Source organism: Ylistrum balloti, unplaced genomic scaffold, assembly GCF_031769215.1.
Source record: "Ylistrum balloti isolate Yb309-2 unplaced genomic scaffold, AGI_CSIRO_Ybal_v1 Utg370114, whole genome shotgun sequence".
Classification (NCBI taxonomy): domain Eukaryota; kingdom Metazoa; phylum Mollusca; class Bivalvia; order Pectinida; family Pectinidae; genus Ylistrum; species Ylistrum balloti.
This window is the reverse complement of record NW_026782134.1, coordinates 77,823-102,959: the sequence shown is the minus strand read 5'-3', so window position 1 is coordinate 102,959 and position 25,137 is coordinate 77,823. Positions and strand designations below refer to the sequence as shown.

The window sequence follows — 25,137 nt, the reverse complement described above, 5'->3', positions numbered from 1 at the left end:
ACATAAAACACGTCACATCAGCGAGACAACAAGACGGTACATAAATCACATAACATCAGCGAGACAACAACAGGACGGTACATAAAACATCACATCAGCGAGACAACAACAGGACGGTACATTAAACACATAACATCAGCCAGACGATAACAGGACATTACATAAAACACATCACGTCAGCGAGACAACAACAGGACGGTACATAAAACACATTACGTCAGCGAGATAACAACAGGACGGTACATTAAACACATAACATCAGCGAGACGATAACAGGACGGTACATAAAACACGTCACATCAGCGAGACAACAAGACGGTACATAAATCACATAACATCAGCGAGACAACCACAGGACGGTACATAAAACATCACATCAGCGAGACAACAACAGGACGGTACATTAAACACATAACATCAGCGAGACGATAACAGGACGGTACATAAAACACATTACTTCAGCGAGAAAACAACAGTACGATACATAAAACATCACATCTGCGAGACAACAACAGGACGGTACGTAAAACACATTACGTCTGCGAGACAACAACAGGACGGTACATAAAACACATCACATCAGCGAGTCGACAACAGGACGATACATATATCACATAACATCAGCAAGACAACAACAGAGCGATACATAAAACATCACATCTGCGAGACAACAACAGGACGGTACATAAAACATCACATCTGCGAGACAACAACAGGACGGTACATAAAACATCACGTCAGCGAGACAACAACAGGACGGTACATAAAATATCACATCAGCAAGACAACAACAGGACGGTACATAGAACATCACATCAGCGAGACAACAACAGTACGATTCATAAAACATCACATCAACGAGACAACAACAGGACGATACATAAAACATCACATCGGCGAGACAACACAAGGATGGTACATAAAATATCACATCAGCGAGACAACAACAGGACAGTACATTAATCACATTACATTAGCGAGACGACAGTTGGACGGTACATAAAACACATTACCTCAGCGAGACAACAACAGGGCGGTTAATTAAATACATCACATCAGCGAGACAACAATAGGATGTTACATTAACATACATCATATAAAAAAACGACAACAGGACAGGACGTAAGATATATCAGAACGGTAAATGAAAACAGGATGTTACATTAACACAGATCTTTTAAGCATGGCGACAACAGGACAGGACGTAAAATATATCAGATGTAAGGCGAAAACAGGACATCACGATAATATACACCATGCAAGCATGTAAGCGACAACAGGGCAGTATGTAAAATACTACACATAAAAATATGTAAAGTATATTGTACGTTAACAAGATGCGAACGGCACGTTATTTAATAACTTAGCACAGTAACGAGGCGACAACATGACGGCTTGGAAAATACTCCAGAGCTGTATGACGAAGACAGGACGGAAAGTGAAAATATATCATATCAAAAATATGACAATAGCACATCAGAGCGGTAAAACGAAAACAGGAAACGCAATGGTAAGGCGAAAACAGGACGAAACGTAAACATATATCACATTAACAAAGCGATAACAGAAAGGTGTGTGTATTTAACTCCGCATCGGTCAAATGAAGACAGGACGGACGGAAACACGCATCACAACAGCAAGGTTCAGTTATACCATAACACAACAACGACACAACACGTATAAACATACGTCACATCATCATGGCGAGAACAGGACGGTATGTAAAAAAAAACGACACCTAATGTTTGCGAGTTGACAACAGGACGATATGTAAATAGCTAAGTTCAGCAAAGCGGCATCATGACAGAACGTAAATGGAGGCGATCTGTTTGCCAAGTGACAACGGGAACGTCAGTGGAAAAGTGGCATTACTAGTATTTCTGCAAGACCACAGTTTTGTATGTATGATAACTTATGGATGAACCTAACTAAAAATATTCTTGAAATTATTTTCAATTACAGTCTGCTTTATCGTGCCGTTTATACATCCATCAACTCATTTTCCATATTGTAACTTCATATAATAGACAATGTAATTAGAGAGACATGATAATTGAAAACATTTTAACTTTAAGTAAACAATCAAGCAGTTATAAGTTATACCTTTCAGTGTAGAAAATGGCCCATAGCTGAACGACAATGTACAGCCCCCGGCGGTACATACAGCTGCTTTCACGCTGAAATAGTTATGAAATATTGTTTTGTAGAAGTACTATGATTTAAGGATTAACTGTAATACTTTTTTGACGTTATTGAGGCATAACACAAAAAACGGGGTGTACGCTTTTAATAAACCGCTTCACAGTTAATCCTTATAACTTAATTTTAATAGATATAATAATCTTACGTTAAATTTCCAATGTTTATTCCCTTCAAAACAAGTAACAACTCATTTCAAAACGGGGTAAACGTAGGCTATTCTTATTACCTCCCCTTGATCAATATTTGTTTACAATGTGAACTTCCGGTAGAACCGAAAGTAGTTCCTTCTTTATTTTTTATGTTATGAGCTGATAACATGAAAACATATAGCCAATGAAAATGCTTGTTACTGGTGAAATTTAATTATTAAATGGTAATGAAAGTAAACAAGACCATTTGCAGTCATGGTTGTATAAATGAAAACACTGCACATCATCAAACAGTGAATCGTGCTGTTGTCAAATAGAAATGTTAATGACCTGCGACAGACCTCCTGAATACATTAATTTAACTTTTAGAACAGAGCACGGTCTCTAAACTGTCATGCAAATTTCATGGCGAATGCCGTATCTAAGTATACACAATATAAGCATTTGTTGAAATGATAAATCTATGAGCCGTTCATACTTTGCAACATCGATAGTAGATAACAGTACATAATTATTATACCTTATATACCGTTATTGACTCCCAGTTATGTTCATATATTGAATTCTCCTGTTTAACACAAGAAACGCTTGAGTTGTGTGAATATTTCTGAGGATGGTATTCAAACAAGGCAATTGCGTTATATATTAGTATATCATGACATTCCGTCAACTGCACTTACATATAATCAGTTTCGGCAGTCAGTGGCCCGTTACAGAATTGCTTATTTGACAGACTACAGTTCGTTTCTTCTCCAATCACCACACGGAATGTGGAAGATGTCCTGTTCCCTTCAATGTGAAAATAAGTCAGTTTTCCAGATTATTTTCTTCGGGTTGGTAATGTCGACAGAGTAGAGGTTCGTAAAACACAACAAGTAGACGATTAATGTGTGACGTTTCGGTGTCTACACTGCCACCTTAATCAGACGAATGCCTACTTCAAAGAATTTAAGCATTTACGTATGTTGTGTACAAGATTGTAAGGATTCGACCGTAGTGTACATAAAATCATAAGACAAGCAAAATGTCAATCTATTCTCATATACCACAAACGTCAGTGTCGTTCTGGTTCGCTTCACACTGGTCATTTGTCCGATGAAAGTGACGGTGTAGTCATCGAAACACCACACTTAAATCTTCTACTAGTTATATTATAAGAACTTCTCTTCTGTTCACATAACAAACATGTTAAAACTTCAATATCGGGACAGGTATTTAGATTGATGATATGACATAACAAATGTGTATTAATACATATTGTAAAAGACTGGTCGATACATACCGAAAAGCGACAAATCAAATTCTGCCTTCGACATAGCTCTGTATGGTCGAGTTGCTCCTTTTGCTCTCGCAGCAATCCAACCGTCTATCAAATTTAAGTAATTTTCTCCCTTCGTCTCAGATATCTCACCTAATTTTCCAAGTATATAGAAAATAAATGCATTTTTCTAAACTCTAAGACAACTTTAAAAGCAAAGATTTCAATAGAAACAGAGGAGGCAGAAGGTTAATTGTAGATTACCTGTGGTAAGTGAAAAATTCAAATTGTTGCAAATGCAAAGAAAAGTGTCAATATTTTTACTAAGCACTGGCTATCTTTAATCAGCATTTGATCAACTACGGCCAGCTCTCTATTGATATTAGCCATTTGAAGCGAAATATTTTGTTTACAATGTTTAAAGTTGTAAATTGAGCTATGAACTAAACTTAGAGTTCGTGTCCTTTCCGTAAACTGTAAAACTGCTATTCCAGGAACTGACTCTAGAAAAGCGCATTAAATTGTGATACTGAGTCCTTTTTATAAGTAACATAAAAGAGAAAGTTTGTTACTGTTCTTAAACTAATATTGTATGTTATAATATCAAAAAAATAACAGGGTTTGATAGGACTAGGGGACTCCTACATACATTGTTGTTTGTTTCTTGTAGAACATTTTCCTTTTAACAGCTAGAAGTCTGTTATACCTACCCAGTCCTGTACAAGTCTCCCTGCACAACACGAGAGCATAGTCTACTATCGGTCCATGTGTATCGTTTATGAAGAATTGTTTATCGAGGGTAAGTGTAAACGTTGTGTATGTGGCTTTAATATCGGTGTTCATAGCAGGCGGAATGACAGACGCGGCAATATCAAGAGGCGGGGCTGGAATCGAAAATTATCTTATTTCATTAAGATTTAATATTATGCATGAAAGATTCTGATGAATATATATATATATATATAAAATTAATCACTTAACATGACAAACAAATATATCACTAACGTCAGAATCTACAGCGTCAAAACGAATCATCAAAGAAGATTTTTTGTCAAACTGTTTAAACCGTCCCTAAATACACACTGAAGATTGCGTCGGGACACAATTAATAAAGTTATTAACTCCCCTTTTATTATAACAATAACATTACTTCACAATGTAGGTTACTAAGTAATGTACAGTGTACATGTAATGCAATCACCTGAAGATGACCGCGAGGCCTGAAAACTTTAGTGATATATTTGTTTGTCATGTTAAGTGATTAATTTTCTCTGTATATACGATACACAAAGTTTTTATCTTTTTAAATTATATATCATGCGTCTAACAAGTACAATTTAAAAGTAATGAGATTAATTTTGTACATTTCATTCCGGATGCTCTTCAATTATCTTAATACTAATTCTTACGCCCAGCAGGTGCAAAGTATGTCATGCTGCTTTTAGACCCTACAAATGTATTTCCAGTGGCGTCCATACCAACAGCATACACCTGTAAGGACATTGATACATCATCAGACACTGGTTTAATTAATTATTGAATCTCACTAATTGGCCTAATTATAACTCTAGATAATTTTTGTAAGCATTAATAAATTTTCGAAAATTATACAAAAGACACACAAGTGGTTAGTACCTTTTACGTATTTAGAGTAAGATACAGTAGACAGAAATAATGAAATGCACTGCATCATACATTTGTTTCGTCCTTCTAATACTCATCAGTGATACTGAGGGGCTAAGTTTTGAAGTCTAGAAGGCGAATATGTTAGAGTTAGATATGTTTTGAGTTGATTTAACAATGACTTACCTCTACATTGTAGGTATGCAAAGGTACCACTTTTATGTTTCGTGTTACTGGACTTGGATCTGGGCCTACGACTATTACTTCCGGAGACGTGCTTTCATTCTACAACAGTTTAGTTATTATTGGGTTAACATAGCATGATTAAATGATATTAAGCTATGCGATGAAAAGTTTCAAACCAATAATCTCCTAGGAGTATTTCAATATGTAGTCGGGAAATTGCATAATTCCTACCTACCTTTACCAAAGCATATGCGAATAAACATATAAAGGTTTACAGTTATTTCAAATAGTCACCAAAAACCAATGTTTGTTAAGAAACCGTTATCATTTACTCATGTAAAGGCAGAGCTGCAATACTTACCGATCCGCTAGTGTTGTACGAAAATACGAAGTCGGTAATGTTGCTGTTCCTATCTAATAAAGCCGGAAGCCGCCAAGACACTCTCACAGTAGCAAAGTCTAGTCCATCTGGTCGGAATACCAAGAACTTGTCCACAATGCCGGGAGCTGTTAAACAAAGGCGACGTCTTAGATATTTTTGCATGGATTTGAAACAACCCTTGCCGAAATGCTATTTTCACATATTTACCACTGTTTGGCATTGCTATAAAACCGTATCAACGTTACTTATTTATGACCAGCTCATGAACTGCCAACAGCGTATGAATATTGCAAGAGATGAAAGCAAATTGAGTTTGTTTTCTATAATGTTAAGATGAAAACTGAAACGTGACTACATCCCAATTCACCTGAAGCATGCGTTGTAGCGGACGGAAGTATCCGACGAAAACCAGCCGACCCCTTGTCGGTAGAGGCTGTGATGTTAAATGTGTATATTCTGAACTCTTCTAAGTTTTCCACCGTAAAGGATCTTGTGTGGAAGCCTGTAAAAATGCGGATTTATTCAGTTGCTTTGAATTTTCGATGTTGATTACAACTGATACTTCTATTTACAGTAAATATTTTTGAAAAAAAAACAATGTTGCACAGCAAACATATGCACGTTATGCTGCACTAATTGATGTGTGTATAAATGTGATTATGTGCATACTTTAAAGCCGGCCAATCTCTGCTTTAATGATCAGTAAAATGTCGAGTTTGGTAAAGTAAATCCAAGTTTGTTGGCGTTTTAAACTAGTTACCTTGTATAATTTCTGTCCGATTTACTTCAGGTGTTTCTGCTATAACATGTAGTGCAAACTGTGTGGGGCCTGGTGATGGTTCAGAAATGTTCCATGTCACATATATCTCTGTTGAACTCAATACCAATGCATTCAAGTCAGTAGGATTCTGTGGAACTGCAAAATAAATTGGACATAGATCTTAAAGTTTTATTAGACATATTACCTTCGACAATTGTTTGCACAAGTTATTGTTCCTACATGGTAACATGCCCGTCCTATATGATAACATGCCGGTGAATAATTTTTGGGTCTATACTACTGACTGATGAATTGTTTATCAAATTATTATGCATCATAATTCGTACGTTAAGAGTTTATGAGACATTGTTACACATAGGTCCTTTCATAAAGGCATTAAATATAAATATTCATAGCGCCGTATTTCTATGTATCGTCCACCCTGATTGACTTCATATCAACTGCATATCCTATCTGGTTACAGTTTATTGTTTAAACACATTCAAATTGTAAAGTGAGAGTTTTACCTTCCTTGTGTGTAGTAAGGCTCTGAGTTATAGGTAAGCCATCTCCTGCTGTGTTAACAGCTGATAAAATGACAGTATAATTAGTGTATGGAAGTAGGTTTTGGACGCTGTAGCTGAAAGCGTCATCTATTTCTTCTGGCGGAATTATCACTAGATCTTTGTCACCAGCAGCACATTTATAGAGGAACGGCATCCACTGCAAGATAATGTGTTACCATTCAGATTTTTTCGGATTTTACATATCGTTGAATGAAAACGATAATAAAGAAAAATTGTTATGGACTGTTCTTGCTTAGATTTTTAGTGTAAACATCGAGGCACACCATAAACAGCTAATATTACAAAGAAAAATAATGATCTTTTCAAATGGATCTATATACTGTTGAGTACAGGAAACTATCAAACTCTTCCAACTGGAAAAGTAACACTACATCAATACCATTTGGCATTCGTTGCAGATGAAGCCAACTTCCTGGACACATGCGTCCCCGTATGTCACTGTGAGTCTGTATCCACTTAGTGCTCCATTGGAAACTGTCGGTTTGGTCCAGTTCAGGATAAATTCACGACTCTGCACTTGCGATATCACTAAGGTAGCAGGCTTCAGCGCCACTATAAATTATAACAAAAGACAATTGTTGTGGATGCGCTTTCGAAACGAGAACTGAGTTAAAACAACGAAAATAAACAGGCAAACTAACAAGAAACATTTTTATGTGCAGCAATAACCAAACCCTTTACATAGAACCAAGAAACTTCGACGTAACTTAATGTACCTTAACTTAATTTAGCATTCTTACTGTCGCAGCTCGCCGTAATTTTTTTCACAGACAGCTGTGAGAGGCACTACGGCAAGCATGAAAACAACTGAACTTACTTAAACACGCTATGACGTTTTGTAACCTACTTAAGTCATGTGCTTCCACGTACTTTAGTATACTTCGTCCTGTACCAGTAGTTTAACTTAATATAGTTTAATTTAGATGCGCGTACTTTGGTGTAATTAAATGTTCTACCTGACGTACATTAACATATTTTATAGTATTCTAACCTCATACTTGTACATGTTTTACCGTTCTATACTGTACTTTAACGTACTTCAACGGACTTGAACAAATACATACTTTCATTATTTGCCCTAGTTTAAACATCTTTAACTTACTTACTTTAACATACTTTAACTCGCATATTTCGTTGTTATATCTAAGTTAAGCACCGTTATTTAACGTATAAGTGACTAATGCTTTACAATCGTATTTTTCATTAAGCCACAATTTGTCTTATTACAGTATATGCACATATTACACATATTACGATATATAGTAATCATGGAATGTTATCATGTGCATTTACACAATAAAGGAGAAGTCGTACTCAATAACTATGTCAGCGTTTTCTTTGACGTTTGGGTGGTCTATATAATCTTTGCTTTGGTAGGAGGTTGCTGGTTATGTTAGCATGTGTATCCTGAATACTATGGTTTATATACCATAGGATGGCTAAAGCAAATATACTGAACTACGGAAAAACATAAAAAGACTTCCATTCTTCTGTCCAACCGATTAGATCAATTTACCGAAGGAATTTGTTGAAATGACATGACCCTCTTGTGTATCGATTATGTTTAATATGTCATGATTTTCAGATTCGGTGGTCCATAGGTCATACTACCATAGACATGGACAATATGCAATTTTGATTAATTAAAATAAGAATGAATATATTTTAACATAGCATGAAATTATCATATATCATACTCACTGGCAGCCTCAGTTCTACATTGGTACGGTGTACTGTAATCACTTTGATTTTCGTATAGTACTGCATCATTTACTAAAGCTACACTGAAGATGTAAGATTCACCTGCAATAAGAACCTCATACTTTATTAAGGTTATACACATTGATATTTACCCAAAGCTAAAGCAGTATATAATCACATTATCAGGCGGATTTTATACGTTAATTTGATACACATATCAGATTATGGGTGACACTGCCTTGTCTATACCTACAGTGTTTTATCAATTATTTGACACGTACCTACATATTACTGAATATATATTCGCTCTAATTGTACAATGCTTTCAAAATCTTACCTGGCTGGAGACCATCAATTTCGTACGTGGTTTGACTTGATTGTGTATCATAGATAACGCCTGTTGTAGTGCTATTAATGAGATAATACTGGATGTTTCCCCTTGGATTCACTGGAGCAGTCCAGGACAGAGTAATACTTCCATTTGTGGTTGCATTACAAAATGTACTTCCATATACTACTGGTGGATCTGGGGCTGGAAAAGTGGTTTTAGTGTTCAATATATAATATATAACTGAAGCTATCATTACATATACAGGACACCACTACGACGACAAACAAGATATATCCTTCTATGTATCTTTTGATGCAAAGAGACTTAGGTAATGAAATCTGCTCTGAAATAAAGATCTAATGAAAGTACGGGATGAGTTATATTTCCAAACTTTACCATGGACATGTTATCGTAATATGTTACAAATTGCACATTCTATATTTATATCTGATATATGCATCTTTCTCTATGTCTCTAAATGGCGTATACCATCAGATATATACCCAACGACAAAAGAAACGCGAACGATACTCTCTCATTATTTCATTTGGAAAAGTAAATTCATTGATGTCTACGTCGTAAGAAATCAAAACAGAAACATTACCACTCTTTTTTTTTTATAGAATTCGACACTAAATGACAATACTGTGTACGTCAATATCAAGGATGTGATGAACTTGAAGTCTTACACATATATTCGGGGCCTAGTAGCTTGAAGGCCCTCCATTTGCTCAAATCACAGCAGCACGCGTCATGACCTGTGCTTCAGGCATTGCTGTTTGTGTGACAGTGGCTTGGCAGAATATGTTACGTAAATATGATGTAATGCTCATAAAGTATTGGCGTCACTAGTGGACGACCAATGCGATGTCGTTCCTTTCTACTACCACTAGTGCGAAGCCTGTTCACTCGCCGATAGATTGATGACACATGACAACCGTTGCTCCAGAAACGTCTTCAGCACGGCTACCCGCATACAACTGACCAATTGCGTGATTACGATCCCTTATATAAAGGCTTGGCATGACGTCAACGTCATCGCTTGCAATAACCTGTTTAAGCTTTTCTTACTCGTTGGATACCATAAAGAGTGGTCTGTACATGTCTGTAATATATAGTTTGGCTACCCACGTGCTACACAGGTTAAAAGAGACTCAGAAACCAACCAAGCGTTTCGGAGGAGTGATTACATATTTAAAGGACTGAAGTAGGAATTTTTTTACGACCTTAACTACAGAGTTGATAAATATGTATTTCTGAAATGGCATGTTTTCTTTTTTCAATTTCGTTTTTATTTTGCGATTGAATATATGAATTCAAGTGTCGATATTGTGTAATTGCAGTTCTTACTTTTAGCTACAGTCGTGAATGAAGAATTCAGTGGGTCACTCCGTTCACTCCCGCTGATGGTGGTTATAGAAATGTTGTACCACTGTCCATCCAGTACACTAACATTGAAGGTAATTGATTCCGTAACCACGGATGTCATGCCGAGTGTTGGGGCAGTAACAACTTCATATGAAGTCTTAACACCATCAGGAAGTTTCCAGGTTAATGTGATCACGGGACCGTCAACATCTGTCTCTGTAAACTCCGATGGCATATGCGGCTCTGTAATGGAAATGACGTGCTGTCATACAGATACAAACGATTGTTTTTAACCTAAAACAAATTTAAAGACAAACAGATCTACCTTTGTTTATTTATTGTTTAGATATGATTATCGCACAACTTACTCATGGTTATATTAGACGGGACAGAACTAGTATTTTGTTCCACTCTACGGCTGCCAGATTCCACGGAGTAGACAGCAAAAGTATATGTTTGACCTGGTGTGAAACCTTCCAGATGCACGGTCGAGTTACGTCGGGCGTCGTAGGACAAACTCCCGTTGATGGCTGTAGCTGGAATCCAGCCCACTTCATACCTATTAACTTGATTAATGTATTCCGATGGAGGAGTCCAGCTGATTTTCACAGTGTCCATTCCTTCCGTTAAAACTGAAAGACCCGTCGCTGCTAGTGTTGACACTGTAATAAGAGTACGCCATTCATCGAAACAATGTAAGATTTTGTATCGGAGTAAAAAACAAACATATGTTTTAAGATATACCATGACAACCTCAGGAGAAAGCTGATTGTGAAATGACAACAAATATACAACCTGATGACAGACACTCTAGATCTCAAAAAGAACCTTTTCCTCCTGCCTCGGTATGCTATATTTAGAACTACATCAAAATATTGCAAACAGATTTTTGCAATATAATTGTACCTTACGATGTGTTGTTGAATTCCCTTTTCCCTTCGCATATACCAAAATAAACTGCTTTGCAAAGTATTATCAGTAGTAAGGTGATCCTAGATCGCCTTGAATTTAGGGAGTACAATTTTCCTCCAAATTCAGTTCATACAAGAAAAACACAACAGTTTTAATTATGTTGAAATATAACATGAAACATTCATATAATATATACGTTAGATGGCACTGATATCAATACCTAGCCATTAGACTCCCGAAGAACATGTATACTTTTGAGTTCTGTAAAAACTTTTTCACAATATGAAACAATATTTTATTTTTATACATTTTATGCGATGCATGACATGTTGAACATTGACTTTCAGATGCAGTGAAAAACATTATTAGATATCTATTTCATTCGAACCGTTCATCGATACATATCCTCAAAATTTAATTGCATTATGTTTTATAAAGAAACAATGCACATGTTCCGTAAAGGTCAAACGTTTTTCGAATCACATTTACTGAATAGCGATTACTTCTAATAGATGGAAGTGACCATAAACAAAATACGAATGATACATACTACTGATGCACATTCCTCCAGGTTGGTTGAATCCATTACTGTCAAACCAACCTTCCATACATCTGCAGATGGTGTCCAATCCAATGTCAGATTGAGTACAGTTGGATTTAAAATCTGCACATACTGTTTCGTTTACATTGCAAGGAACACTCAGACCCGCGTCTGAAATCCAGAAAAAGTCTCGTAAAATTCCTCATATGAAACAGTATCAATAAAAGGCTTATTGATTTTGGCAATTTGACGTGATTTTGATCAGTTTTGTGAAACAGTATTTTAACTTTATTACGAATGATTTCAAACTTACCCATTGTTATATATTTAATTTTCGTTTGTACTTCTTGCTCATTATTGCGACTTCCAAGTTCAATAGTTTTAACGTGGAAGGCATACTGCTGCCCTGAAACGAATCCAGTCAATCTGGCATTTGTACCATTTCCGGCGTTGTAACTCCCTGTTCCATTAGATAATAGTGGTGTCCAATGAATCTCGTATCTATTAATTATGTCACTTCCATCAGAGGGAGCTAGCCATTCTATAGTCACAGTACTGATTCCGTCTACTCCTACCGCAAAATTTGTCACAACCAATCCATTATCTGTTAAGAAAGAAAAATACGTACGGTAAGAATATCATACAGATGAATGCATTTACAATTGAGCTCCTGAAATTTTAACACGATTTAACGCTGGGGTTTCAAATCAGATGAATATAAATAACTGCCTTAGCAAAGATAAAATATGTTGTATATTTACTCAGCATTTTGGCTCACTAGATTTTAGGAAATGATGAAATTTACTATCATGGATTTGATTTGACAGAAAAAATACATTCGTTCATATTTAGATCAAATCTGTCATTGGAAAGTAATATTTATTATTCAATTACATAGAATTCATAATTATCCATTTAGGGGAATGTACCAAACGATTCAATAGCTGATGATACAAATTTCGTCAGTAGTTCTGAAATTTGTTATTGTCGAAGTATCCCATATTAATTTACAAACTTTTCCTCCAGTGCCACCAACAGCAAACTCAGAAATGTATACAGTCGATTCAAATGATTGCGTGCAGGAGGTAACAATTCTAAAACTTCTGGCGATGATTTCTGTTTTTTTTTTTTTTTAGGTCTTGGAAAGGAATATTTAATAGAACAAAATATATTTGTGATATAGACAGAACATGTTTAATAGAAATTATTCAGTTGTTTCACTAATTTTTATTTGATGAAATATATGTATCCGCTTTTATTTTCACAGAGGAAAACTTGGATTAATTAGGAAACTATTATGCGAAAAATAACCAAATATCAGTCGATTTTACGAACTCAACGTTGAAACATGAAATATATGAAAAATGGAAAGATTCAATCTAATATATAACAATGTTCTACTATTGCATATCTTTTTAGTCATTTACTTTGATAACGACATATTAAGGGATATTTTTTATGATGGAATTTATTCCTTGAATCGATTTTTCGAAAATAAAAAAATGTATGTTGATAACCAAGAGGAAGTTCTTGTAATTAAGATATTCAATCAATGCAAACTATTCTAGAGAAATGCTCAGAAGTTCACTAGAGATGGAAAACACTGACATCTTTGACGCTTCTAACAAAACCATGACATCAAGTATGTCGAAATACAACCAAAGAATAAATATTTTAGTAAGCAATATTTATCACGACCAATATGAGCTTATAAGTACAACTACAGAAAACAAAGTGTTTGTAAACAAAAGTCTCACAGTGATAGTTTTCTACATACTAATGACTCACTTCAATTCAAACGTGATTTCATTCATCGTGTATATACTTTTGCAACATTTTGATTACAATACCCTACTGAGGCATCAATGGTGACGTCATTATCTTATCGATACTTGAGAGTTTGGGCGACAGATGTAAAGTCAGCCATTCATTCATATCTAAATTCATTAATGTTTTCGTGCGAGCTATGATCTCGGATATGCCTAATTCTGTTACACTACCTTTTGAATAGATAATGACATTTAAAACTAACTGCCGATATACGTCTTTGATACTTCGCTTGACATGCTGATACTTAAGATTTTTAAGACTTACTGCTTGTACAGACTCCAACAGATGTACTGACACCATTATAGAATGTAAATCATTCACGGAAACTGTAGAAAATGTTGCAATTTTCTCTTATCTTTCAGTAGACATGCCACAAGTGCTTGCTCATTAACACAAATTAAACATCTTTAACACCAGTTTATATCATTTACAAACTTCCCATATCGTATACTTACTGCTTGTACACACTCCACCAGCTGTACTGAAACCATTATTGTCGTAGTACCCAGATTGACACCTACACACGTTTCCTCCACCAGTATCACCAGCAATACATTCAGATTTGCCATCATCGCACACAACTGAACCGCCGCATGCCTCACTCAGTATTGCATCTGCAATTACATGAGACCTTACTTACAACGTCAATGTATCAGCACATTAAAATGTAAAAGAATATCTGTGGTGTTTTATTCTACTAATTGATAGACCGTAAATCATTTACGGAAACTTCATCATTGATCAATTTTCTATTCAAGCCGTCGTAACTGTATTCTTACGTTTTTCATTTAACACTTTCACAATGAAATATTGCCAGTTTCTCTTATCTTTCAGTAGAAACGGCTCTTGAAAACAAATTAAACTTGTTACACAAATATCAACAAACGATATGCAAATTGAATCAAATCGATTCCAAAACATATGCCATACTTCCGAGTAAATGATAATCACATAGAAAGTGTCAACATACTTGTACTTAATGTGACTGTGTCATTCGATTCGATCTCTTGCTCTTCTGCACGACTCCCTATTTCCTTCGACACTACCGAAAACACATAATCTGTACCCTGAGTCAGTCCGGTGATATTTGCAGTTGTCACGTTATTTCCGACGGTCATGTTTCCCTCCACTGTAGAACTACCGTTAAACCTCCAAACTGCCGTATAAGTGGAGACTTGTGCAAAATTGGAGGGAGCTGTCCAGCTCAGGATTACACCACTGGACGTTACAGATGACAATGTCAACATTGTCGCCATTAAGTCATTCACTGAAAATAATGACAAAACAATGAACACAGATGCATATAAACCTGTCCTTTGAAATACAGCTGTTCAATTCACGCAACGTCTTCAATGTAATTCCATCATGAATTGAATGATCATATACGGATAATCCCTACCAAAATAGTTTCGTAGCACCATACACAACACTTTTCTCATATTATAAAAACAATTCTGAGTATGGCAATGTCAGTATGTATTGTTTTCAAACTTCCCATATCGTACACTTACTGCTTGTACACACTCCACCAGCTGTACCGAAACCATTATTGTCGTAGTACCCAGATTGACACCTACACACGTTTCCTCCACCAGTATCACCAGCAATACATTCAGATTTGCCATCATCGCACACAACTGAACCGCCGCATGCCTCACTCAGTATTGCATCTGCAATTACATGAGACCTTACATACAACGTCAATGTATCAGCACATTGAAATGTAAAAGAATATCTGTGGTGTTTTATTCTACTAATTGATAGACCGTAAATCATTCACGGAAACTTCATCATTGATCAATTTTCTATCCATGCCGTCGTAACTGTATTCTTACGTTTTTCATTTAACACTTTCACAATGAAATATTGCCAGTTTCTCTTACATTTCAGTAGAAACGGCTCATGAAAACAAATTAAACTTGTTACACAAATATCAACAAACGATATGCAAATTGAATCAAATCGATTCCAAAACATATGCCATACTTCCGAGTAAATGATAATCACATAGAAAGTGTCAACATACTTGTACTTAATGTGACTGTGTCATTCGATTCGATCTCTTGCTCTTCTGCACGACTCCCTATTTCCTTCGACACTACCGAAAACACATAATCTGTACCCTGAGTCAGTCCGGTGATATTTGCAGTTGTCACGTTATTTCCGACGGTCATGTTTCCCTCCACTGTAGAACTACCGTTAAACCTCCAAACTGCCGTATAAGTGGAGACTTGTGCAAAATTGGAGGGAGCTGTCCAGCTCAGGATTACACCACTGGACGTTACAGATGACAATGTCAACATTGTCGCCATTAAGTCATTCACTGAAAATAATGACAAAACAATGAACACAGATGCAAATAAACCTGTCCTTTGAAATACAGCTGTTCAATTCACGCAACGTCTTCAATGTAATTCCATCATGAATTGAATGATCATATACGGATAATCCCTACCAAAATAGTTTCGTAGCACCATACACAACACTTTTCTCATATTATAAAAACAATTCTGAGTATGGCAATGTCAGTATGTATTGTTTTCAAACTTCCCATATCGTATACTTACTGCTTGTACACACTCCACCAGCTGTACCGAAACCATTATTGTCGTAGTACCCAGATTGACACCTACACACGTTTCCTCCACCAGTATCACCAGCAATACATTCAGATTTGCCATCATCGCACACAACTGAACCGCCGCATGCCTCACTCAGTATTGCATCTGCAATTACATGAGACCTTACTCACAACGTCAATGTATCAGCACATTAAAATGTAAAAGAATATCTGTGGTGTTTTATTCTACTAATTGATAGACCGTAAATCATTCACGGAAACTTCGTCATTGATCAATTTTCTATCCATGCCGTCGTAACTGTATTCTTACGTTTTTCATTTAACGCTTTCACAATGAAATATTGCCAGTTTCTCTTACATTTCAGTAGAAACGGCTCATGAAAACAAATTAAACTTGTTACACAAATATCAACAAACGATATGCAAATTGAATCAAATCGATTCCAAAACATATGCCATACTTCCGAGTAAATGATAATCACATAGAAAGTGTCAACATACTTGTACTTAATGTGACTGTGTCATTCGATTCGATCTCTTGCTCTTCTGCACGACTCCCTATTTCCTTCGACACTACCGAAAACACATAATCTGTACCCTGAGTCAGTCCGGTGATATTTGCAGTTGTCACGTTATTTCCGACGGTCATGTTTCCCTCCACTGTAGAACTACCGTTCAACCTCCAAACTGCCGTATAAGTGGAGACTTGTGCAAAATTGGAAGGAGCTGTCCAGCTCAGGATTACACCACTGGACGTTACAGATGACAATGTCAACATTGTCGCCATTAAGTCATTCACTGAAAATAATGACAAAACAATGAACACAGATGCATATAAACCTGTCCTTTGAAATACAGCTGTTCAATTCACGCAGCAACGTCTTCAATGTAATTCCATCATGAATTGAATGATCATATACGGATAATCCCTACCAAAATAGTTTCGTAGCACCATACACAACACTTTTCTCATATTATAAAAACGATTCTGAGTATGGCAATGTCAGTATGTATTGTTTTCAAACTTCCCATATCGTATACTTACTGCTTGTACACACTCCACCAGCTGTACTGAAACCATTATTGTCGTAGTACCCAGATTGACACCTACACACGTTTCCTCCACCAGTATCACCAGCAATACATTCAGATTTGCCATCATCGCACACAACTGAACCGCCGCATGCCTCACTCAATATTGCATCTGCAATTACATGAGACCTTACTTACAACGTCAATGTATCAGCACATTAAAATGTAAAAGAATATCTGTGGTGTTTTATTCTACTAATTGATAGACCGTAAATCATTCACGGAAACTTCATCATTGATCAATTTTCTATCCATGCCGTCGTAACTGTATTCTTACGTTTTTCATTTAACGCTTACACAATGAAATATTGCCAGTTTCTCTTACATTTCAGTAGAAACGGCTCATGAAAACAAATTAAACTTGTTACACAAATATCAACAAACGATATGCAAATTGAATCAAATCGATTCCAAAACATATGCCATACTTCCGAGTAAATGATAATCACATAGAAAGTGTCAACATACTTGTACTTAATGTGACTGTGTCATTCGATTCGATCTCTTGCTCTTCTGCACGACTCCCTATTTCCTTCGACACTACCGAAAACACATAATCTGTACCCTGAGTCAGTCCGGTGATATTTGCAGTTGTCACGTTATTTCCGACGGTCATGTTTCCCTCCACTGTAGAACTACCGTTCAACCTCCAAACTGCCGTATAAGTGGAGACTTGTGCAAAATTGGAGGGAGCTGTCCAGCTCAGGATTACACCACTGGACGTTACAGATGACAATGTCAACATTGTCGCCATTAAGTCATTCACTGAAAATAATGACAAAACAATGAACACAGATGCAAATAAACCTGTCCTTTGAAATACAGCTGTTCAATTCACGCAGCAACGTCTTCAATGTAATTCCATCATGAATTGAATGATCATATACGGATAATCCCTACCAAAATAGTTTCGTAGCACCATACACAACACTTTTCTCATATTATAAAAACGATTCTGAGTATGGCAATGTCAGTATGTATTGTTTTCAAACTTCCCATATCGTATACTTACTGCTTGTACACACTCCACCAGCTGTACTGAAACCATTATTGTCGTAGTACCCAGATTGACACCTACACACGTTTCCTCCACCAGTATCACCAGCAATACATTCAGATTTGCCATCATCGCACACAACTGAACCGCCGCATGCCTCACTCAGTATTGCATCTGCAATTACATGAGACCTTACTCACAACGTCAATGTATCAGCACATTAAAATGTAAAAGAATATCTGTGGTGTTTTATTCTACTAATTGATAGACCGTAAATCATTCACGGAAACTTCATCATTGATCAATTATATTGCCGTCGTAACTGTATTCTTACGTTTTTCATTTAACACTTTCACAATGAAATATTGCCAGTTTCTCTTACATTTCAGTAGAAACGGCTCATGAAAACAAATTAAACTTGTTACACAAATATCAACAAATTGAATCAAATCGATTCCAAAACATATGCCATACTTCCGAGTAAATGATAATCACATAGAAATTGTCAACATACTTGTACTTAATGTGACTGTGTCATTCGATTCGATCTCTTGCTCTTCTGCACGACTCCCTATTTCCTTCGACACTACCGAAAACACATAATCTGTACCCTGAGTCAGTCCGGTGATATTTGCAGTTGTCACGTTATTTCCGACGGTCATGTTTCCCTCCACTGTAGAACTACCGTTCAACCTCCAAACTGCCGTATAAGTGGAGACTTGTGCAAAATTGGAGGGAGCTGTCCAGCTCAGGATTACACCACTGGACGTTACAGATGACAATGTCAATATTGTCGCCATTAAGTCATTCACTGAAAATAATGACAAAACAATGAACACAGATGCAAATAAACCTGTCCTTTGAAATACAGCTGTTCAATTCACGCAACGTCTTCAATGTAATTCCATCATGAATTGAATGATCATATACGGATAATCCCTACCAAAATAGTTTCGAAGCACCATACACAACACTTTTCTCATATTATAAAAACAATTCTGAGTATGGCAATGTCAGTATGTATTGTTTTCAAACTTCCCATATCGTATACTTACTGCTTGTACACACTCCACCAGCTGTACTGAAACCATTATTGTCGTAGTACCCAGATTGACACCTACACACGTTTCCTCCACCAGTATCACCAGCAATACATTCAGATTTGCCATCATCGCACACAACTGAACCGCCGCATGCCTCACTCAGTATTGCATCTGCAATTACATGAGACCTTACATACAACGTCAATGTATCAGCACATTAAAATGTAAAAGAATATCTGTGGTGTTTTATTCTACTAACTGATAGACCGTAAATCATTCACGGAAACTTCATCATTGATCAATTATATTGCCGTCGTAACTGTATTCTTACGTTTTTCATTTAACACTTTCACAATGAAATATTGCCAGTTTCTCTTACATTTCAGTAGAAACGGCTCATGAAAACAAATTAAACTTGTTACACAAATATCAACAAATTGAATCAAATCGATTCCAAAACATATGCCATACTTCCGAGTAAATGATAATCACATAGAAATTGTCAACATACTTGTACTTAATGTGACTGTGTCATTCGATTCGATCTCTTGCTCTTCTGCACGACTCCCTATTTCCTTCGACACTACCGAAAACACATAATCTGTACCCTGAGTCAGTCCGGTGATATTTGCAGTTGTCACGTTATTTCCGACGGTCATGTTTCCCTCCACTGTAGAACTACCGTTCAACCTCCAAACTGCCGTATAAGTGGAGACTTGTGCAAAATTGGAGGGAGCTGTCCAGCTCAGGATTACACCACTGGACGTTACAGATGACAATGTCAACATTGTCGCCATTAAGTCATTCACTGAAAATAATGACAAAACAATGAACACAGATGCAAATAAACCTGTCCTTTGAAATACAGCTGTTCAATTCACGCAGCAACGTCTTCAATGTAATTCCATCATGAATTGAATGATCATATACGGATAATCCCTACCAAAATAGTTTCGTAGCACCATACACAACACTTTTCTCATATTATAAAAACAATTCTGAGTATGGCAATGTCAGTATGTATTGTTTTCAAACTTCCCATATCGTATACTTACTGCTTGTACACACTCCACCAGCTGTACTGAAACCATTATTGTCGTAGTACCCAGATTGACACCTACACACGTTTCCTCCACCAGTATCACCAGCAATACATTCAGATTTGCCATCATCGCACACAACTGAACCGCCGCATGCCTCACTCAGTATTGCATCTGTAATTACATGAGACCTTACTTACAACGTCAATGTATCAGCACATTAAAATGTAAAAGAATATCTGTGGTGTTTTATTCTACTAATTGATAGACCGTAAATCATTCACGGAAACTTCATCATTGATCAATTTTCTATCCATGCCGTCGTAACTGTATTCTTACGTTTTTCATTTAACACTTTCACAATGAAATATTGCCAGTTTCTCTTACATTTCAGTAGAAACGGCTCATGAAAACAAATTAAACTTGTTACACAAATATCAACAAACGATATGCAAATTGAATCAAATCGATTCCAAAACATATGCCATACTTCCGAGTAAATGATAATCACATAGAAAGTGTCAACATACTTGTACTTAATGTGACTGTGTCATTCGATTCGATCTCTTGCTCTTCTGCACGACTCCCTATTTCCTTCGACACTACCGAAAACACATAATCTGTACCCTGAGTCAGTCCGGTGATATTTGCAGTTGTCACGTTATTTCCGACGGTCATGTTTCCCTCCACTGTAGAACTACCGTTCAACCTCCAAACTGCCGTATAAGTGGAGACTTGTGCAAAATTGGAGGGAGCTGTCCAGCTCAGGATTACACCACTGGACGTTACAGATGACAATGTCAACATTGTCGCCATTAAGTCATTCACTGAAAATAATGACAAAACAATGAACACAGATGCAAATAAACCTGTCCTTTGAAATACAGCTGTTCAATTCACGCAGCAACGTCTTCAATGTAATTCCATCATGAATTGAATGATCATATACGGATAATCCCTACCAAAATAGTTTCGTAGCACCATACACAACACTTTTCTCATATTATAAAAACAATTCTGAGTATGGCAATGTCAGTATGTATTGTTTTCAAACTTCCCATATCGTATACTTACTGCTTGTACACACTCCACCAGCTGTACTGAAACCATTATTGTCGTAGTACCCAGATTGACACCTACACACGTTTCCTCCACCAGTATCACCAGCAATACATTCAGATTTGCCATCATCGCACACAACTGAACCGCCGCATGCCTCACTCAGTATTGCATCTGCAATTACATGAGACCTTACTTACAACGTCAATGTATCAGCACATTAAAATGTAAAAGAATATCTGTGGTGTTTTATTCTACTAATTGATAGACCGTAAATCATTCACGGAAACTTCATCATTGATCAATTTTCTATCCATGCCGTCGTAACTGTATTCTTACGTTTTTCATTTAACACTTTCACAATGAAATATTGCCAGTTTCTCTTACATTTCAGTAGAAACGGCTCATGAAAACAAATTAAACTTGTTACACAAATATCAACAAACGATATGCAAATTGAATCAAATCGATTCCAAAACATATGCCATACTTCCGAGTAAATGATAATCACATAGAAAGTGTCAACATACTTGTACTTAATGTGACTGTGTCATTCGATTCGATCTCTTGCTCTTCTGCACGACTCCCTATTTCCTTCGACACTACCGAAAACACATAATCTGTACCCTGAGTCAGTCCGGTGATATTTGCAGTTGTCACGTTATTTCCGACGGTCATGTTTCCCTCCACTGTAGAACTACCGTTCAACCTCCAAACTGCCGTATAAGTGGAGACTTGTGCAAAATTGGAGGGAGCTGTCCAGCTCAGGATTACACCACTGGACGTTACAGATGAGAATGTCAACATTGTCGCCATTAAGTCATTCACTGAAAATAATGACAAAACAATGAACACAGATGCAAATAAACCTGTCCTTTGAAATACAGCTGTTCAATTCACGCAGCAACGTCTTCAATGTAATTCCATCATGAATTGAATGATCATATACGGATAATCCCTACCAAAATAGTTTCGTAGCACCATACACAACACTTTTCTCATATTATAAAAACAATTCTGAGTATGGCAATGTCAGTATGTATTGTTTTCAAACTTCCCATATCGTATACTTACTGCTTGTACACACTCCACCAGCTGTACTGAAACCATTATTGTCGTAGTACCCAGATTGACACCTACACACGTTTCCTCCACCAGTATCACCAGCAATACATTCAGATTTGCCATCATCGCACACAACTGAACCGCCGCATGCCTCACTCAGTATTGCATCTGCAATTACATGAGACCTTACTTACAACGTCAATGTATCAGCACATTAAAATGTAAAAGAATATCTGTGGTGTTTTATTCTACTAATTGATAGACCGTAAATCATTCACGGAAACTTCATCATTGATCAATTTTCTATCCATGCCGTCGTAACTGTATTCTTACGTTTTTCATTTAACACTTTCACAATGAAATATTGCCAGTTTCTCTTACATTTCAGTAGAAACGGCTCATGAAAACAAATTAAACTTGTTACACAAATATCAACAAACGATATGCAAATTGAATCAAATCGATTCCAAAACATATGCCATACTTCCGAGTAAATGATAATCACATAGAAAGTGTCAACATACTTGTACTTAATGTGACTGTGTCATTCGATTCGATCTCTTGCTCTTCTGCACGACTCCCTATTTCCTTCGACACTACCGAAAACACATAATCTGTACCCTGAGTCAGTCCGGTGATATTTGCAGTTGTCACGTTATTTCCGACGGTCATGTTTCCCTCCACTGTAGAACTACCGTTCAACCTCCAAACTGCCGTATAAGTGGAGACTTGTGCAAAATTGGAGGGAGCTGTCCAGCTCAGGATTACACCACTGGACGTTACAGATGAGAATGTCAACATTGTCGCCATTAAGTCATTCACTGAAAATAATGACAAAACAATGAACACAGATGCAAATAAACCTGTCCTTTGAAATACAGCTGTTCAATTCACGCAGCAACGTCTTCAATGTAATTCCATCATGAATTGAATGATCATATACGGATAATCCCTACCAAAATAGTTTCGTAGCACCATACACAACACTTTTCTCATATTATAAAAACAATTCTGAGTATGGCAATGTCAGTATGTATTGTTTTCAAACTTCCCATATCGTATACTTACTGCTTGTACACACTCCACCAGCTGTACTGAAACCATTATTGTCGTAGTACCCAGATTGACACCTACACACGTTTCCTCCACCAGTATCACCAGCAATACATTCAGATTTGCCATCATCGCACACAACTGAACCGCCGCATGCCTCACTCAGTATTGCATCTGCAATTACATGAGACCTTACTTACAACGTCAATGTATCAGCACATTAAAATGTAAAAGAATATCTGTGGTGTTTTATTCTACTAATTGATAGACCGTAAATCATTCACGGAAACTTCATCATTGATCAATTTTCTATTCAAGCCGTCGTAACTGTATTCTTACGTTTTTCATTTAACACTTTCACAATGAAATATTGCCATTTTCTCTTACATTTCAGTAGAAACGGCTCATGAAAACAAATTAAACTTGTTACACAAATATCAACAAACGATATGCAAATTGAATCAAATCGATTCCAAAACATATGCCATACTTCCGAGTAAATGATAATCACATAGAAAGTGTCAACATACTTGTACTTAATGTGACTGTGTCATTCGATTCGATCTCTTGCTCTTCTGCACGACTCCCTATTTCCTTCGACACTACCGAAAACACATAATCTGTACCCTGAGTCAGTCCGGTGATATTTGCAGTTGTCACGTTATTTCCGACGGTCATGTTTCCCTCCACTGTAGAACTACCGTTCAACCTCCAAACTGCCGTATAAGTGGAGACTTGTGCAAAATTGGAGGGAGCTGTCCAGCTCAGGATTACACCACTGGACGTTACAGATGACAATGTCAACATTGTCGCCATTAAGTCATTCACTGAAAATAATGACAAAACAATGAACACAGATGCAAATAAACCTGTCCTTTGAAATACAGCTGTTCAATTCACGCAGCAACGTCTTCAATGTAATTCCATCATGAATTGAATGATCATATACGGATAATCCCTACCAAAATAGTTTCGTAGCACCATACACAACACTTTTCTCATATTATAAAAACAATTCTGAGTATGGCAATGTCAGTATGTATTGTTTTCAAACTTCCCATATCGTATACTTACTGCTTGTACACACTCCACCAGCTGTACTGAAACCATTATTGTCGTAGTACCCAGATTGACACCTACACACGTTTCCTCCACCAGTATCACCAGCAATACATTCAGATTTGCCATCATCGCACACAACTGAACCGCCGCATGCCTCACTCAGTATTGCATCTGCAATTACATGAGACCTTACTTACAACGTCAATGTATCAGCACATTAAAATGTAAAAGAATATCTGTGGTGTTTTATTCTACTAATTGATAGACCGTAAATCATTCACGGAAACTTCATCATTGATCAATTTTCTATTCAAG

The 25,137-nt window shown here is 36.7% G+C and overlaps 1 protein-coding gene across 1 annotated transcript in view; it reads right to left on the bottom strand.

Annotated features, from left to right (window-relative positions):
* Positions 1-3,027: 3,027 nt before the first annotated feature.
* Positions 3,028-25,137, bottom strand: part of LOC132550258 (uncharacterized) — a 36,975-nt gene continuing 14,865 nt past the window's right edge. Inside the window, exons 26-62 of the mRNA XM_060214305.1 lie at positions 24,835-24,993; positions 24,291-24,587; positions 23,776-23,934; positions 23,232-23,528; positions 22,717-22,875; positions 22,173-22,469; positions 21,658-21,816; positions 21,114-21,410; positions 20,599-20,757; positions 20,055-20,351; positions 19,556-19,714; positions 19,015-19,311; positions 18,516-18,674; positions 17,972-18,268; positions 17,457-17,615; positions 16,913-17,209; positions 16,398-16,556; positions 15,857-16,153; positions 15,342-15,500; positions 14,801-15,097; positions 14,286-14,444; positions 12,314-12,604; positions 12,010-12,171; positions 10,916-11,209; positions 10,530-10,790; positions 9,186-9,380; positions 8,849-8,950; positions 7,527-7,699; positions 7,088-7,283; positions 6,561-6,716; positions 6,168-6,302; positions 5,780-5,925; positions 5,419-5,517; positions 5,019-5,100; positions 4,320-4,493; positions 3,634-3,762; positions 3,028-3,140 (exon numbers count right to left, since the gene is read on the bottom strand). Coding sequence (XP_060070288.1) covers positions 3,028-3,140; positions 3,634-3,762; positions 4,320-4,493; positions 5,019-5,100; positions 5,419-5,517; positions 5,780-5,925; positions 6,168-6,302; positions 6,561-6,716; positions 7,088-7,283; positions 7,527-7,699; positions 8,849-8,950; positions 9,186-9,380; positions 10,530-10,790; positions 10,916-11,209; positions 12,010-12,171; positions 12,314-12,604; positions 14,286-14,444; positions 14,801-15,097; positions 15,342-15,500; positions 15,857-16,153; positions 16,398-16,556; positions 16,913-17,209; positions 17,457-17,615; positions 17,972-18,268; positions 18,516-18,674; positions 19,015-19,311; positions 19,556-19,714; positions 20,055-20,351; positions 20,599-20,757; positions 21,114-21,410; positions 21,658-21,816; positions 22,173-22,469; positions 22,717-22,875; positions 23,232-23,528; positions 23,776-23,934; positions 24,291-24,587; positions 24,835-24,993 — 7,427 coding nt within the window. The remainder of the gene's footprint in view (positions 3,141-3,633; positions 3,763-4,319; positions 4,494-5,018; positions 5,101-5,418; positions 5,518-5,779; positions 5,926-6,167; positions 6,303-6,560; positions 6,717-7,087; positions 7,284-7,526; positions 7,700-8,848; positions 8,951-9,185; positions 9,381-10,529; positions 10,791-10,915; positions 11,210-12,009; positions 12,172-12,313; positions 12,605-14,285; positions 14,445-14,800; positions 15,098-15,341; positions 15,501-15,856; positions 16,154-16,397; positions 16,557-16,912; positions 17,210-17,456; positions 17,616-17,971; positions 18,269-18,515; positions 18,675-19,014; positions 19,312-19,555; positions 19,715-20,054; positions 20,352-20,598; positions 20,758-21,113; positions 21,411-21,657; positions 21,817-22,172; positions 22,470-22,716; positions 22,876-23,231; positions 23,529-23,775; positions 23,935-24,290; positions 24,588-24,834; positions 24,994-25,137) is intronic.